We start from the raw sequence: 15,887 nt of genomic DNA, 5'->3' as shown, positions 1-15,887 counted from the left end.
CTTTTATCCCTGACATTTTTATTAGTCTTATCCTACATAAAATATGTGTAAGGTAAATAAACCTTTAAATTGTAAAGAAAAGGTTTTTTTTTCATGCAAAATTCATGAAATAATATTAATATTGAAATTGTTCTAAGGGGATTTTTATAATGAAATGAATTATGGTACAAAACCACCAACCTTTGTCTTGAGGACCTAGCTATGTGTATGGAAAAGTTACTCTGCCTATAAAAAAGCTTAACCTAAATTCCACCTCCCCCTCCCCCTCTTCCAAATGTTCAAAATTCATTTAATCAAATATGTTTTTTCTAGGTATCTGCAGAGACTGGCCCTAAGTATGACTCCCCCGAGTGCTCTGTGCAGCCAGACTGCCAGCCCTCTGTGGAGAAGAAGCTCACCAACAATCACAACAAGGCCCTTGTCCTCGACTACATTGACTCCAGGTAACATTTTATTGTGGCCGTCCGTCCGTCAGGTAGTCACTCAAAGATGGTTATGATTACGGTTTGATTTAATCATTGAATGGTTAAATTTTTTTTTCAAATATCGTTTCATTGTACTTCTGTTAATAATCTGCAAATATTACTATAATACAGTATCTAGCGGCTGTACCCCTAGCAACTGGGGCTTTGTATACGGAGGGAGAATGAGGGAATATCAGAGATGGCATAAAAAAAACACGTGGTTTTAATCAAGTCCCAAAACATAAACCATCCCTGGACTAATATGAAGCTTCTCTGAGATAGATACTGCAATCGGTTTAGTGGTTATGAAGGTCTTAATCGACAAAAAGACCTTACTACTTTTTTATTCGTCACTAACTAACAAACGAATATACTATTAAAAAATATATTGCAATGTGTACTGAAAGTGTAATCTTGTCTAATAAAATGGTTTACATTGTTTTTAATGTCTACCTAGCCACCCTTATCTCTCTCACGATGTGCTCAATAACAAAATAAGTTATAAGTTGAACAATGTACTTACAGATTACTGATTAAAATTCAACATATAAACAATTTGGCCTCTTTTGAACGTAATTTTTGGTGTATAATATAAAAAAGTTTTTTGTGATCTAAAAACAATTTAATCATTATTCTGTATTATCGAAAACCTTCTATTATCTTTTCGCTCAACTTAATATATTTTGAAGCCGAGAGTTAAGTGTAATATATCCTATATTAAGCCATTGATATAAACTCAAGTTAGTTTATTAAAATGCCTAATCTCAAAACAAGGACTAGCCTATCCAGTACTAAGGAATAAATATTTAAATTGGACTTTTATTAGGGAGTAAGGGGACATTGTGGTGTTGATTACACTAGTCTCCAAAGTTTTATAATTTTGTTTTGCTATTCGTTGGCTAAAAAACTGTACTGAATTTTGATTGGTTGGTTCATATAGTAGAGCGTCTTAACGTTTCAAGAACAGAAGGGGTAATTTTGTGTATCTTCATTCGGGATGTACATCAATTTATCGACCATTTTCTTAACCCTTTAATTCCCTGGACCAATCATAGAAGCAGAATAAAGATTCCCTGAAAATCAGGCCTAGATCGGCCCAGTATTTACTGAATTTTGCATAAAGAGTTAAGTAAAGCATTACCGACCAACAGACCAATTCTAAGACTAGTAAAGCTGCCTCGCTACTGAATAAACATGGCAAATAATTGGGACAACTTGCAGTTTACTGAATTTTTATCTGATGATCAGTTTTTAAAATAAAGTGCATTTCTCAATAGATTCATTTGATGCATCTTATGCATGCAGTTTACTTTGAGACATTCTAAGAAGGGCAATTATATCCATAAGTAATGCAGCAAGAATATGGCAATTAAAATAAATTGCGAATAGATAGAAGGGAGGTACTTTTTTCTCTCAAACCCATGGTATGGTCTGATATAAAAAAAAGTATGCTGACTATGAAAAAATATTGGAATAAACAGTCTTTATGAACTTCTGGGGAAAATAAGCCTTTTTCAAAAATCTTCTGTAAAACATTAGCAAAAAAAAAATTTGAGAAATAATTTTTTAAAACCTTTGCTAAGATTGACACATTGGGTTATCAGATTGAATTTTGTACTGTTGCTTATACAGGGACTGGTATTAAAAAGAAAAAGTATAATACACAAGACCTAGTTTTTTTACGGGCCTAAATGATTTTAAAATATAGTGTAAAATTTTGTAATCGCCACATCTCATAGATACTTAAAATTGTGACACATGCCATACTTAGGTCGGGGTTAGTTATTAAAAACCTCTCCATTTTGTAGTAATATCATAAGTATTCTTATCTTTCGTTATCCCATTTCTTTACTCTGCCTAAAAAAACAACGCAATTTTTCTCATTTTTCTCTTTTGTTTTTTTCTTGAATTTTTTTCTTGTTCTGACTTTTGTTGTGTGAGACTGACATTACCATAATTTTTTGCTGATATCTGCCATTAAAATTGACAGTGTTTATTCAATACAATTACACTGTTAAAAATAATTTTTTTATTTAGTATCAATTGATACTCTGGAGAGTATTGGAACCGTAAGTACGCTACAACTATATAATTAATATATAACACTATGTAATACTATATAACACAATAATTATTACTATACAGAACCCATACATTTTTTTAGTATCGATTGATACTCTCTAGAATACTGGAAAATACGCTACAGAAATGTTTATTAAAATAGTACTATTTGATACACTCTAGTGTACTGGAAAATACGCTGTAGAAATGTTTTTTAATTCAGCACTATTTCATACGCTGTAGAGTATCAGACAATACGCAAGAGAATGGTTTATTAAAATAGTAACTATTCATACCTTCTAGGGTACGAATCTGTACTGTAAAGAATAATTGAAACAGACACCATTCCTGCACACCTCTCATAGAAGTGTTTCTGCTTGGTCATTTTAGACAAAGATGAAATGTTACTATTTATGCTCAGAATTGTAGTTTTGATTTTTGTAATTATGACTGACCATAGTTTTTATTTTTAAGGATCATGTTTAGTCCTAAACATCTTTAAAGTCATTTTTTTACTAAATTTACATTTAAATTAATGTTTTATTGCTCTGCTTGGTATGTTTGTTGATATAACAAAATGTATATGTACATATAATAATCATATATTATAAACTGATCTTTCATCCAAAGTAAAACAGTTTCATACTCTACAGAGTATCAAAAATTATGATAGAGGGTATCAAAAATTGCAAAGGAGAGTATTAAAAACTTACTTCTACCGTATTGAATATTATTCCAAAGAGCATATTGGATAATACTATACAGACAAATACATTATTTAGTACTACATGTTACTCCATAGAACACTAAGTATTACTCAATACAGTATTGGAATCTTCCTTGTATCGTAATAAGGTTTTTTTCCTATAACGTACGGATTGATACTATACATTAATGTGAAGAATATATATTATTATCTGATGCTAAAAAAACAGTGTAATCATAGTTTATTTTTTTACGCTAATAAGGGAGGGAGTGGACATTGGGCTGTCCCCAAAGTTTTATATTAACCTTTTCATATTCGTTTGCTTCACAACTTTGTTCTATTATTAACCCATTAGTGCCGAGCGCCACTTTTATGGGCCGATCGAGCTGTAAGTTTCAGGGAAGCTTTATAATGGTCAAAACGGAATTCGTATTTTTTTGTTTTGCTCTAGTGGCGTGCACAGGAAAGTTGCAAAAAACCCGGTTCGGCTTGGCCATAAATACCAACCAGGCATTAACACCCGTTTTTGGTGCTTTCCCCCAGTTTTAAAACCCGGTTGACCTGTATAAACCCGGTTATTTTGACCAAAAATCGAAAAATGTAATTTTTGAACGCCAAAAGTGAGATGAACACTTTTTAGAACTTTGATACGATCCGTAATTGAAAACTACACAACCTCATGTAATCTAAAGAGCTACAACTATAATACGAAGCGATTTATTTCAAATTTAGTGTTTCGGCTATAGGTGCCGCCGTTTTCGGGTAAAAAAACCCGTTGCTCGAAGTTTTAAAAGACACACACTACAAAAAAAGAACATATAAAATTTGGGTGTTACATATCAGAAAACGATCATAAAACTATTGGGTGACACCTATAGAGATTACTAGGGTTATTATGGTGGCTCAAACCCTTACTAATGACGTTAATTGTTATTTTTATTGGTTGAAAAGTTAAAACCGGGTAATAAAAACCGAAACCGAGCCGGGTTTTAAAATTTTCGGGTATGTATGGCCAAGCCGAACCGGGTCATAATAGGGCGTAAAAAAACGATAAAAAAATCATATAAAAAATAATAATTTGAATAAAACGAATTCACATATAGATGTACTTGTCAATTAACATTAGATTTCACGAAAAAAATCAGCGACTTTACTATAAAAACAAAAAAGTTAGATGGGGTATTTTGAATTGTCATGATTTTCAAACTTTGTTGATCTATACCAGCAAACGGAAGTAAGCTAAACTGCCTGCTCCAGGGGGAAATGAAAGCCAGGGTAGTAGAGGGGGGATTCATACTGAGAATGATGCAATTATGAAGCCGGAAACCGGTTTTTTTTCCATTTTCTGGCACCGGGTTTTAAAACCCGGTTCGGCACTAATGGGTTAAAGGCGGGAGGCGGATGTGCCACTTTTTGAAACCAAAGGTAAAACGTGCATGATCTCAGCCCATAAAAGAGTTGCAGCTCTTACAATTATTTCTAATAATATAGTGGTTTTGTATGGGACATAATTTTGTACCCTTTCACGTTGAGTAACTTTAATTTGAATCATTTCAATTAATCGGGGCGTTGGGGGGATAATTAAAATTTGTTAAGTACATGACATACAACAAAATGTTAGGTCTGTTATACCTTCCGTTATAGAGAGGAGTAGATTTCTGGTAAATCCGTAAAGGTGTGTGTTTTAAGGCTTAAAAATAGTAGTAGAACGATAATATTCACTAAATATGTGTATTTCTTATTGAAAAGAAGTTCTACTTCTGTTTTTTTACTTATAACACATAACCTTTACGGATTTTACCAGAAACCTACCCCTCTCTTTATTATACTGACAAGGAAGGGACATTCGACTTTCAATTTTAATAGTATATAAAATATATATTAAAAAAACTATATAACACACAACAAGTTATCGGTTGATAAAAAATATAAATAAAAGTATTTTCATATGATTATTTTAGTAATAATACAATGTTAAACAAGGTTTAGGCATTGAGAATCGCCGTAGGGGTTCCTTTTAAACAGCCATTGTTCTTTCATTCCTTATTTCATTTGTATATATGTGTTGGTAGGGGTATGTTTCCCCTCCCCCCCCCCCCCCCCCCTAATCAGAAAAAGATCTTTAAAAGGTCATAAGCTTCCATGAGAAGCAAAGTACAATAGTTCTACTTCTAGTTGCTGAAATCTATTTCTTTGAAAGAAAAACATTTAGGCATCGTATTACTTTTTATTTTTATATGTTTACAATTTACATGTTAGTTTTCAAAAGTTTTCTTAAATCTAATTCTTGTAGTTAATCAAAGCTGTTCTTCTTATAAAAAGCTTAACTACATATATTAGATTTAAGAAAACTTTTGATAACTAACATATAAACATCTAAAAATAATAAGTAATACGATGTCTATATATGTTTATCCTTCAAAGAAATAGATTTCAGCAACTAGAAGTAGAACTATTGTATTTTGTATGTACATTTGTTTTTAAGTTCGTTTCTGTGTATGTGTATATTTTTGATTGAATTGACGTGTGTATTGTTTGTGTATGCTGTGACTTTCATCAAAGGACCTTTAAACAAGGTTGTGCTATAAAATTCCCAATATTCTAAAGATTAATTAAGGGAGGTGGTGAAGGGAGGTGTGTAGCAACCTCCTCGAAATGAAATAACATTTAAAATCACAACTAAAGAATGAAATTATTAAGAAATTAGGAAAAAAAATAGATGAATACTTTAAAGGGATCATCGTAGCCCAACTTTCGTATAAAAGGCAGCCCCTACTGGCTTTTATGTTCTGTTCATACCTATATTTATGTTTATATTTAGCAGAAATAAATAGATAGGTTAATTGATTAATTTATTTAAATTTTCATATCGTAGTTATGAGAGGAAGGGGAGAAGGATTATTGTATTAATTCCGTGATCTAATTATTTTCTTACAGTTAGAAAATACATGATGTTGAATTTTTAATATGAACAGAAAATTAATGAATTTTAACCGAAAGAATTAGATTTATTTCAATTGGGCTTCCTTATATCTTTTCTAAATAAAATTTTTCCGCCTATTCATTTGTTTCTGGTTATTATTTCTAGGTATATTTATATATTTTCACAATTCAATGGCTTATTCAAGCTCTAAACTTTCTGCATATTATAGCTTGCATACAATTCAGTTATGGTTAGAGCCCCTTGCATTAGTGTTTTATGTATAAAATTATTTTTAAGGATTTTACATTTTACAAATCTAGATTTTAAAATTTTGGGTCAACAAGAAATTTTGGATAGACCAATAAACTTCTTTTTTAGAGAAGTTCTTTTGAAAACTTGAAGTCTTGATCAAATTTTCTGTTAAACATGATTGCTTATATAATCCAATGATGATTCTAATAGATATAACTCAATTATAGGCAGTTAAGTTTGTATAATATACATAAACATTATATATTATGTACAGGGTGCCACTATGAAAAATAAAAGAAATATATCAATTGATGCCTGGATATAAAAACAGGAGAAAATAGTTAAAACTAAAATTAAAATTTAGGTTGATAAATTACTCGGTTATTGTTTAGTTCATTCATCCAGTAGGAAGGTAATGATGTAGCCCGCTGCGTGGTCCATTCTATTTGAGAACATAAAAGTAATATTCCAGTAATATTATAACCATTAAAATATCTTACCAAGCTAAGATTGGCCAAAGGATTCTCACTTCCAGTCTCCGTCTGAGTCCTAACTTCAGAGAATCATGGCTACAACAACAATATGTAGGTAGTCCTAAGTTCTAATAGCCTAAGTCTAGTCTAACCTTTTCAAGCAACCATTTTGTAATGAATGCACAAAAATGAGTTTTTAAAAAAGTGCTGATACCCTGTACATTATACATTTAGAATCTATTGTTTTCTGTATATGAAATCTGCCATCATAATTTCTATTGTTAATAAGATCGTAACACAAAATTGTTACTGAAATGTACTTGTAATTTTAAATTGTACTTAAGAAGCACGTATAATAAAGTCATGGACAGCTTAAAAGAAAAACATATTTGATATATTGTGTCAGAAATGCTTTGAGGCCACCCCCTACAGCATTTATTAATTAAATTCATTTTTAAAAAAAGGGGCGGAGAGGAAGAATTTTTCATGGATCAAGTCATATTAAGTACAGAATATCCCCGACCGGTTATTGCACCCCTCAGGGGCTAGGCATTAAGAAAAAGAACTTCCTCGTCTTCCTTATTTTCAATTTTATTTTGAAAAAGACGGGGTGGGAACATTTGGGGCACGCAAGACACTTTCAGGATATAAATAGTATTAAAAAGCCATCAATAAGGGAATTTTATGCCGTACAATTTACTTTAAGTAAATTAGGGCCATCGTTCTAAATGCACATTCAAAATTTACAAACAATATTTTTGAGTTCTTTTGATGTGGTAAATTAAAAGGTGTGCAATAACTTCCACTCGTGCGTTGCATTATCAAATTATCAATACTGTATAATATTAATACAGCACAATTTGGCCCTTCCTAATATAATAACTTTATTGAACCTTTTATATTATTTGCTATTGTCTTATACTACCGGATACACGTAAAAAGTTTTCTATTTTATTTCTGTTTTTTTTTCGCCGCTAGATGTGGTTAGTTATGTTTTTTGCTATTTCTCCTTTGAGTTTAGTGGTACTATCCCCCCAAAAAGTTATAAAACATTCCCAGGACCTGTGAGAACAATATCGGTTCAGCGGTTAGCGATATCCATTGGAAAGACATACAGACATCCTCTTACTTTATTAAACGGATATAAAACTATCTAGTTGTGATGTTAAGCGGGTGTGAATGCACACTAAATTAAAGAGGACGGTGCTATGGTTAATTAAGTGGTTGAAATGAGGACATAATGGGTTATAAGAGAGCTTCTTCATGAGTACATAAGTATATGCTCTTTTGTTTGCTTCAGTATACTGCTTATTTAATTATTTACTGCAATATAGAGTAATATGAAAAATTATACATTTTTTTATATTGAAACATTTTTTACCTTTTCATAAAAGACTCTGTCAATTTTTTTACAAATAATATTCGCGTACAATACTAGAAAAATGTATAAAAACGTCTACGCTGATCTGAAGAATAAATTATCTTAAATTCTTGACACCTTGTAAAAAAGTGATGCCTCAATTGTTATGTAGATTTTCTGTTTTTAGTCAGACATTCACATAAGGAAATGTAACTAGAAGTCAATTTAATCTTCCCCTTCCAATTCAAAGGAAGACAAAGTAAACACAACAATGTAAGAATCAAACTTAAATCGCATTTTTCATTCTCCATGTGCCCTTAATATACTCCTTTTTAAAGGAAAAATTAATCAAATGAATCAGCATGATTTTAATCGTAAAAATCAAACTAAAACCTTTTCTTTAAATATTTTGAAGCCCAGTGCCTTCATATAAGAATGTTTTACAGTTGATGTAAAAAAGTTGTCATTTTTTTACATGTTGCCTAAACTAGGCATGTGCAAAAATTATTCACAATGTTTTTACATTGTAGGCAGATTTTTTGTAGCATGAAGTAAATGGAATGGTTTAAGATACTTAGCATTTTGTCCTTCAAATGTTTGTAATCTTTTATCATGTAGTTATTATAATCAGAAATAAATCTGTGAAAATAATATACTATTGTAGTTGGGATTAAATTAGGAGAAAATATTACTGGCATTCTCAAACATGCTTAAGTTAAGATTTGCATTCGGATTTTTTTGCAGTTTTGTTGGCGGATTTGCAAAAATTTGTTTGCATCTTCTTGAATGAAGAAGAAAGGAAAAAAAGTGGCCATTTAGGCAATCAACCAACATTAAGAAGGTCTCAAATTTCAAGCATATTTTTAAAGATAGTTCAATGAAGGAGATTTTAATCTTTTTTTTAAAGTCTAGTAATAACATTAAGGAGGGGGGGGGGGGGGGCTTTTAACCATTTTTTTTTAATACCCGAAGGTTTTTTTCATCGAAACCATAACTGTTTTCATTGGTGTTTCATTTATTATCCTAGGGATTTATTTAGGGGGCTAAAAAAACTAGTTTTAATCTTATGATTGTACATTTCTATATTCGTAGAAAGCTGGATATAATACGATGCTAGACATAGTTTTTTCGTATGGATGAGAACCGGTTCCTATCCACCGGATTCGAATGAATACGAGAATTTTTAAAAAGTTTTTATCTGTTTAACTAAAACCTAACTAAGGAATGTATATTAATGAATATATTAAAATCTTTTAATACAATTGTGTGTCCCTAATTTAATATAAAAACTGTCTGGATGGTTATGTTATGTAAAGGCCATTACACTTTTCGGATTAAGTCTGAAATACCAAGAATCTGCTGTTTTAACCCCTTTTTTATTGCAAATAGTAAAACTGCTGAACATCATTAGAAACGGCTGAACAAAAAATAAAAATAACTAATGCTCATAAATGCAAAAAGTATAGTCAGTAGTTCATATGTTCAACTCATTTTATTACTTGTTTGTTTTGGTATGTTTTTTTTATTCAAATTCTTTTACCATAGGTATTAAATTATTGAAAGCTATTTCTGATTATTTTTAGCCTTAGGCAGCTTTTGTTATTAAAGGCTATTCCTTCTTATTTTTGGGTGTAAGCTGCTTTTGGTTATTTAATGCTATTTTTATTATTTTAGGCTAGAAGTTTATACATAATGGAAGCTTTTTCTGATTAAACGTATTTAGCTGCTAGTAGCATTTAGTTAAGGAAGGCTATTTCTGATCATTTTTGGCCAACAGGATCGTTATGTTAAGGCCATTAGAAGATTATAGTTATTGAAGGCATTTCTGATGTATTTAGCTGCTTGTAGTATCTAGTTCTAAAGGCTATTTCTGATTTTTTTATTAGCTTTTATATATTGAAATATCTAATGATGTGAAGAGATTCTTCATACTTCCGACTTTGTCCAATTTCTCTATGCATACAATTCTAAAGATAAGATTAGAACAAAAATGTCATAATAAACAATTCTTTTCATTACACAAGGATATTTGCTTCTATAGGGAGCTAGCTCCTTTATATTTAGTATAAAAATATTCCAAATGGAATATCTTGTAATTAACCCAAAGAGTATCCATCAATATCTTGAATAATGGTTTACTATTAGATCCACAATTTTTAGATAGGCTTAGTTTTTGTCCTAGTCTTTTTTCTTTCAGAACCGCGTTTGTAATGAAATTTTCTTAAACATATCAATGTAATAGACTATCCCTTTGTTCTCTTAAAATAATATTGCCTCTTATTGATATAGTTGTCCTTGTAAAAAAATATATGTTTAATTTGTTTGTCTGTCAATTTTATATTTTGGTTCTTATAAATAATCATTTTATGAACTACAATTGCAGACCCTCCCTTGAAAATATATGCATTGGTAGACAAGAAGTTTTGATTAAACAATACCTTTCATACGCTGTGCACTCATTTCCCCACATTTTCAAACAGCAAATCACTATAGCAGCAGAAATGCCTCCCCTTCCACTTTGCTAAACTTTTATAATAAAACATATCTCCCATGAAATTCAGGGATCTAAAGGGATAAGACAGAGACCGATAAATTTATTGTACAACCCATATGATATCAGACAAAACTACCCCTTATGTACATTACTATTAGTAGTTGAAATCTTTTGACACTCAACTAAATTAGCTGCCAAACAAAGTTTAATGAAATTCTCCAAAATTGTTAAGCCAACAAATAAATAAACCTTACAATCAATTTTTCCTTGCTGATTAAATTGTTATTTTGTATTTTTGCTAATATGATACTTTACGGAAGTGAATGCATACCCTTTCGTACCAGTCCTGTCTTGTTAGGACAGTGACGGGGATCCTTTCATCCCTGAAAAGGGTGGGGATTAAAAACATTGGGTACTAAAAAGAAGTTTCTAATGTGAAATTTTTTCCACTAACAGTTTTAATCAACACTGGAGCAATTTTGTTCCTCATATTTGGGAATGTATGATATTTATCGTCCATTGTCTTATCCCCTAATATCCCTGCTTAAACAAAATTGACAAAAACACATCCAATTTTGTCAAAAATACAGTGACTATACTTTAGTTAACCGTCAATTCACAGACCCGCACTCCTGCTTGTTACACAGCTAAACGCATTACATACCAAAGATTCATATCTTTAATAAACAAACTCAATTACCATCAAAAGTAGCGCAGCAATGCTTGGATTAAGGAATAAAATAATTTGTAGACACATGACTTAATTTGATACTAGCGACTACATTTCTAGTTGCTATTTCTCTAGAGAGGGTGGAGGTACCCTTTCTCAAAATATTTATGAACTTCCAGGACATATCAGAATATTCATTGTAAAGGAATACCAAATCGGTTCAGCGGGTAACGATATCAGTTGCTACACACAGACAGGCAGACATAGATTCTGTTACTTTTCATTTAAGATGTTATTATTTGTCAAATCAATTATAATTTCTTACGTATAGACACAGAAATTGTTGAGTGACTTCACTTTAAAAGATTCAATAAATGATTTTTATCAATGGATCGAAAGGCTTTGCAAATTTTCTTATGTACCATGGCCTACTTATCAAATACTTTTAGGGGTATTGATTAAAGTATATTTAGTGTACTTTTAAAATCTATAATATAAAGAATTAAGGGTTTTTTTTCAGCGAAGCTTTACATATGCTTTAAGATGGGGTTAGGCTATTTTTAGGCCTCCTATCTTATGAATCAAATCACAAAAAGGCTAGGGGCGACTATGGGATTATTAAATTGTTATCCTAAACTTATTTAGATAACATGCCTGTTTTTCTGTCTGTTTATCCTTAATAATGTTTAATAATGAAGTTGTATGCTTTTTTCTAATAAAATGAAACTAATATGAATATTTTCATTTCAGAATGATCGATTGTGGCTCACTGTTTCAAGGCATTTGCACAGTAAGATCTCTGCGTAACATATCCATCGTCGAGGCCCTGGTCAAGGAACCGGTTTCAGCCAACAACGCCACGGCGTCCACCGTCGCATTTATCGCGCCCGGCCCGCCCAATCCGCCGATCACGCAGGTGCTGTACGTCGGTGTCACGTGGACGGGCAACGGACCGTTTAGGAGCGAGGTGCCGGCGGTCAGCTCTAGGTCCCTGGATTCCAGCAATTTGTTCCAGGTAAGAAAATGTTGGTGTAGCGAAGCCGATTTACATTTCTCGCCCGTAAGTTCTAAAATAATCAATAAACGCACACTTAATTTACAAATATTTTATTATTAGACTGAAATTCAAGTTGTATTTTTAATATGAAATAACTATGATAGTCACATTGGTCAATTACTCATTCATACACTATTCAAAGCTACCAAAGGTAGTATTTTACCCGAGATAAATTGATAGGGAGATGAAGTATTGTCCATTGTTCTCTATTTCTTAAATATTGATTTTATTCTATATTATTTCTCTTACGTGACGTGTAATGGCAAAGGGTAACATGTTTATCATTCATTAGTTTAGAATTAGTAATCCTTTTAACTAACAGTTACAGGGGGATTTATTTTATACAAAAAAATGGTGTGGGGGGGGGGGGGGATTTCTCCCCATCTTTGTTAATATTAGACATGTTATGAAAAACACTTAGAATTGAGATAGAATGAATCCGGTTTCATGTAGGGTAGTCATCAACTTAGATAATATTACTTTATTAAATAAAGAATATCGCAAAAAATTGCGTTAAATAAGTTACGTGGATTTTTTGCGTTTTTTGTAAATTCAAATAAGACCTAGCTTACATATTTCAGCAATTTTTTTGCAATATTAAATAAACATAATCTGTAAATAGGTGAATGGTTGCTAATCAACAGAACATGTTGATTTCGATTACAAAGATTAGCCAGGGCTTATAATAAATGATGTTTTTGTTTTCTAACCAATATTCTAAGACAGAAAAACTACATTATGTCTGACGGTTTGTTAATTAAACAGTTTGTTCGCATAACTTTTTTGCATTTGTCATGAAATTTTCTTTATTATTACTGTATTAACGATTAATGTGAAATATCATTAGCTTTTTATTGATATTCTACTTTTCAAATTAAAAATTTAAAAGCTGTAAAACATATTTTTACCGCGAAGGTGGAAACACCCTTTACTTAATCGTATAATGTAGCGTGATGACAAATGTACAAATCAATATTTTTCTTTGTTGGTATTTCTTCAACACAACAAGTTTCCTAGAGATCTAAAAAAGATAGTTATCTCAGGGACAAGGCAATGGACGATAAATTTATGTACATCCCAAATTTAGAGTAGCCTCCTTTTTGGATTGAAATATTGATGACAATTTTTAGACCAATTTAGTTTTTATGATTTTTTGCCAGAAAGGCCTAATAAACGTACCAGTATAATTTACAGTCTAAAGTAACATGTTTTTTTTATGTTATAAAAACTAAATGGTAAAATAGGTTGATTGTTTCGTATATTTCATATTGCTGTTTCCATTTAGTTTTATTGTTGAAACATACATATCCTAATCTGTGCTAAATTAAGCCTTTGATTAACACTGTAATAATCTCACATGTTGTATAGTGCATTGTATTTATAAGGCTAGTTTTAGGTTAGGTTAAATAAGGCTAACTTCTGGGCGATATCCCAAAAAAACATAGATATTGTAAGCTACTAAAGGAAGAATTTTGGATTAGTCGTCCATTTTTTTTATCCTTGGAAGTATATCTCTTTACAACCTATGCATACATATGTATTCAAAAATTGTATAGACATCAATATATTATTTTGTATTTGGTAATACTTTTACTTTCAATGGGTTGAAATAGGTGTTTTTGCAATGTCTTAAATAGTTTAATTAGCAAATTATTTTCCATATTTTTAGAATCATTTATAAAACTATTGGCTACGCCCTAGAAGCCTCTAAGGGTACTTAATGTAGGAGCAGGAAAAGTCTACCCCCCCCCCCCAATTTTTTTAATTTGAGTTTTATAAAGATAAATGGGGGGGAAGGGGTAATTTTTTCTTGGGAGGGTGAAGATACCTACCATCCCCAAAAATAGTTAATTCCTTTCCTGGACCTATAAAAGTTTCATCAAAAAGGAGAACTAAATCGGATCAGCAGTTAGCGAGATCCTTCGCTACAAACAAAAAAAAGCTTACTTACTACTTTATAGGATCATTTAGAACTATTAAGATTTGGCGGATTTTTTGCAATACTTTTTGCGGATTATTTTGCAACCCCCTCTATGAAAACCATAGAACCCATAAATGAAGATTCGTCCTTGAAATGTTTATGTGTGAAGATTGAAGAAGATACTTAAGCAATATAGGGACAGGGTTTTTATTCTGAAGATTAATATTTTTTTACCTAAATAGCAAAGGTAAAGTGTATGTCATTTTAAGAAAAACTAATTGTATGATTCCTAGAACCGTCAAGTTAACCATTAACAGATCACCAAAAATGCTTATATCATCACTAGTTTTAAACAAAAGTTGTAAAAAAAACCTTGATATTTTGTCTCTTTGAAGGTCAGAAACTTCTTCTTTGATTGAAATTGCTTTTAGATAGAAACTATCTTTTTCTTCAGAAACCCTGTCCCTTCCTCTGAAAAGCATAGAATGTGACATTAATCGTCTGTGTAAATGTCTTGCCGTGTGCAAGCTTATATATTTTGTCAGGGCTTAATAGATAAGCCCAAATTTCTAACTGAAAGTTACTCTTTTTACTTCAAAATTAAAGTAAACCAAGTAAAACACATTCGTAAAATAAAAAGATTAAAAAATGCCTGCCATTGAATTAATTTTTTTCCGTTAATACTAAACATGAGCAACCTGACATAATAGCAGTTTCTAATCTTTATTCGATTTATACTTAACAACAATGATTTGTAAATTATCTATCCCTTGATTCTGATTTTAAAGAAGAGTTTAACATTTTCTATATTTGTTTAGGCAATCATATAAATAAGTTTTAAAGCAAGTACATGATGCTTTTAATTAAGTATAGCAAAGGGCAATTTAAATTTTGAAATGCGTGTTTTGAGAAGGGCTCGAACCTAGGCCTCATAAAAATGGATATTATATTATAGAATTGTATAGCATGATGGACCAATAAATGGATTGGATGCGCATAAGTTATAGGAATCTTCACTAAAAACTTTAGCGTCATGTCTTAATGTCTTAGATATAAGTCGGTCAATCATTTTCATTGACTGCACAGACGGACAGAGCGAATTATAAAGTAGCAATACAGATGGAATAAATATAAAGAAACGAAAACAAGTTATATTATTGGCATTAGATGATTACTTTCATATTTCTTTGTACATTTTAATCACGTGATTTAATCTTGAGAATGGACAAATAATTACAAGAGTGAAAATATCCATGAAAGCTAAGCTCAATAAAAAGTACAACTTGGACATACAATTATGAGCAATTATAGAATAACAACGCTTTTTTAAAATTTTGAACATTAACATATTTTTAAACATATTGTAAGCTTATCATATCTGAAATTTGAAAAGAATACAGCAATTCTACCCGTTTGTCACTTAATTTGATTTATTGCTTTGCTTCTTTTGGGTGCTGTTATCCTTGTTTAGATATAATCTTTGTATATTTGGTATTTTAACAAGTC

General features: G+C 31.1%; 1 protein-coding gene across 5 annotated transcripts in view; it reads left to right on the top strand.

Annotated features, from left to right (window-relative positions):
- PlexA (plexin A) overlaps positions 1–15,887 on the top strand; it is a 246,742-nt gene that overhangs the window by 55,729 nt on the left and 175,126 nt on the right. For all 5 annotated transcript variants that reach the window (XR_013881838.1, XM_080169604.1, XM_080169603.1 and 2 more), the window contains exons 3-4: positions 313–443; positions 12,154–12,418. Coding sequence is in view for 4 of the 5 variants with exons in the window: in XM_080169604.1 (XP_080025730.1) it covers positions 313–443; positions 12,154–12,418 (396 nt within the window). In the remaining variant the exon portion in view is untranslated. The remainder of the gene's footprint in view (positions 1–312; positions 444–12,153; positions 12,419–15,887) is intronic.

The sequence above is a fragment of the Acartia tonsa genome, chromosome 8 (genome assembly GCF_053477335.1).
Source record: "Acartia tonsa isolate MP-2025a chromosome 8, ASM5347733v1, whole genome shotgun sequence".
NCBI lineage: Eukaryota > Metazoa > Arthropoda > Copepoda > Calanoida > Acartiidae > Acartia > Acartia tonsa.
Note: the sequence above shows the minus strand (reverse complement) of the source record. Positions and strands in the feature narration are given on the sequence as shown.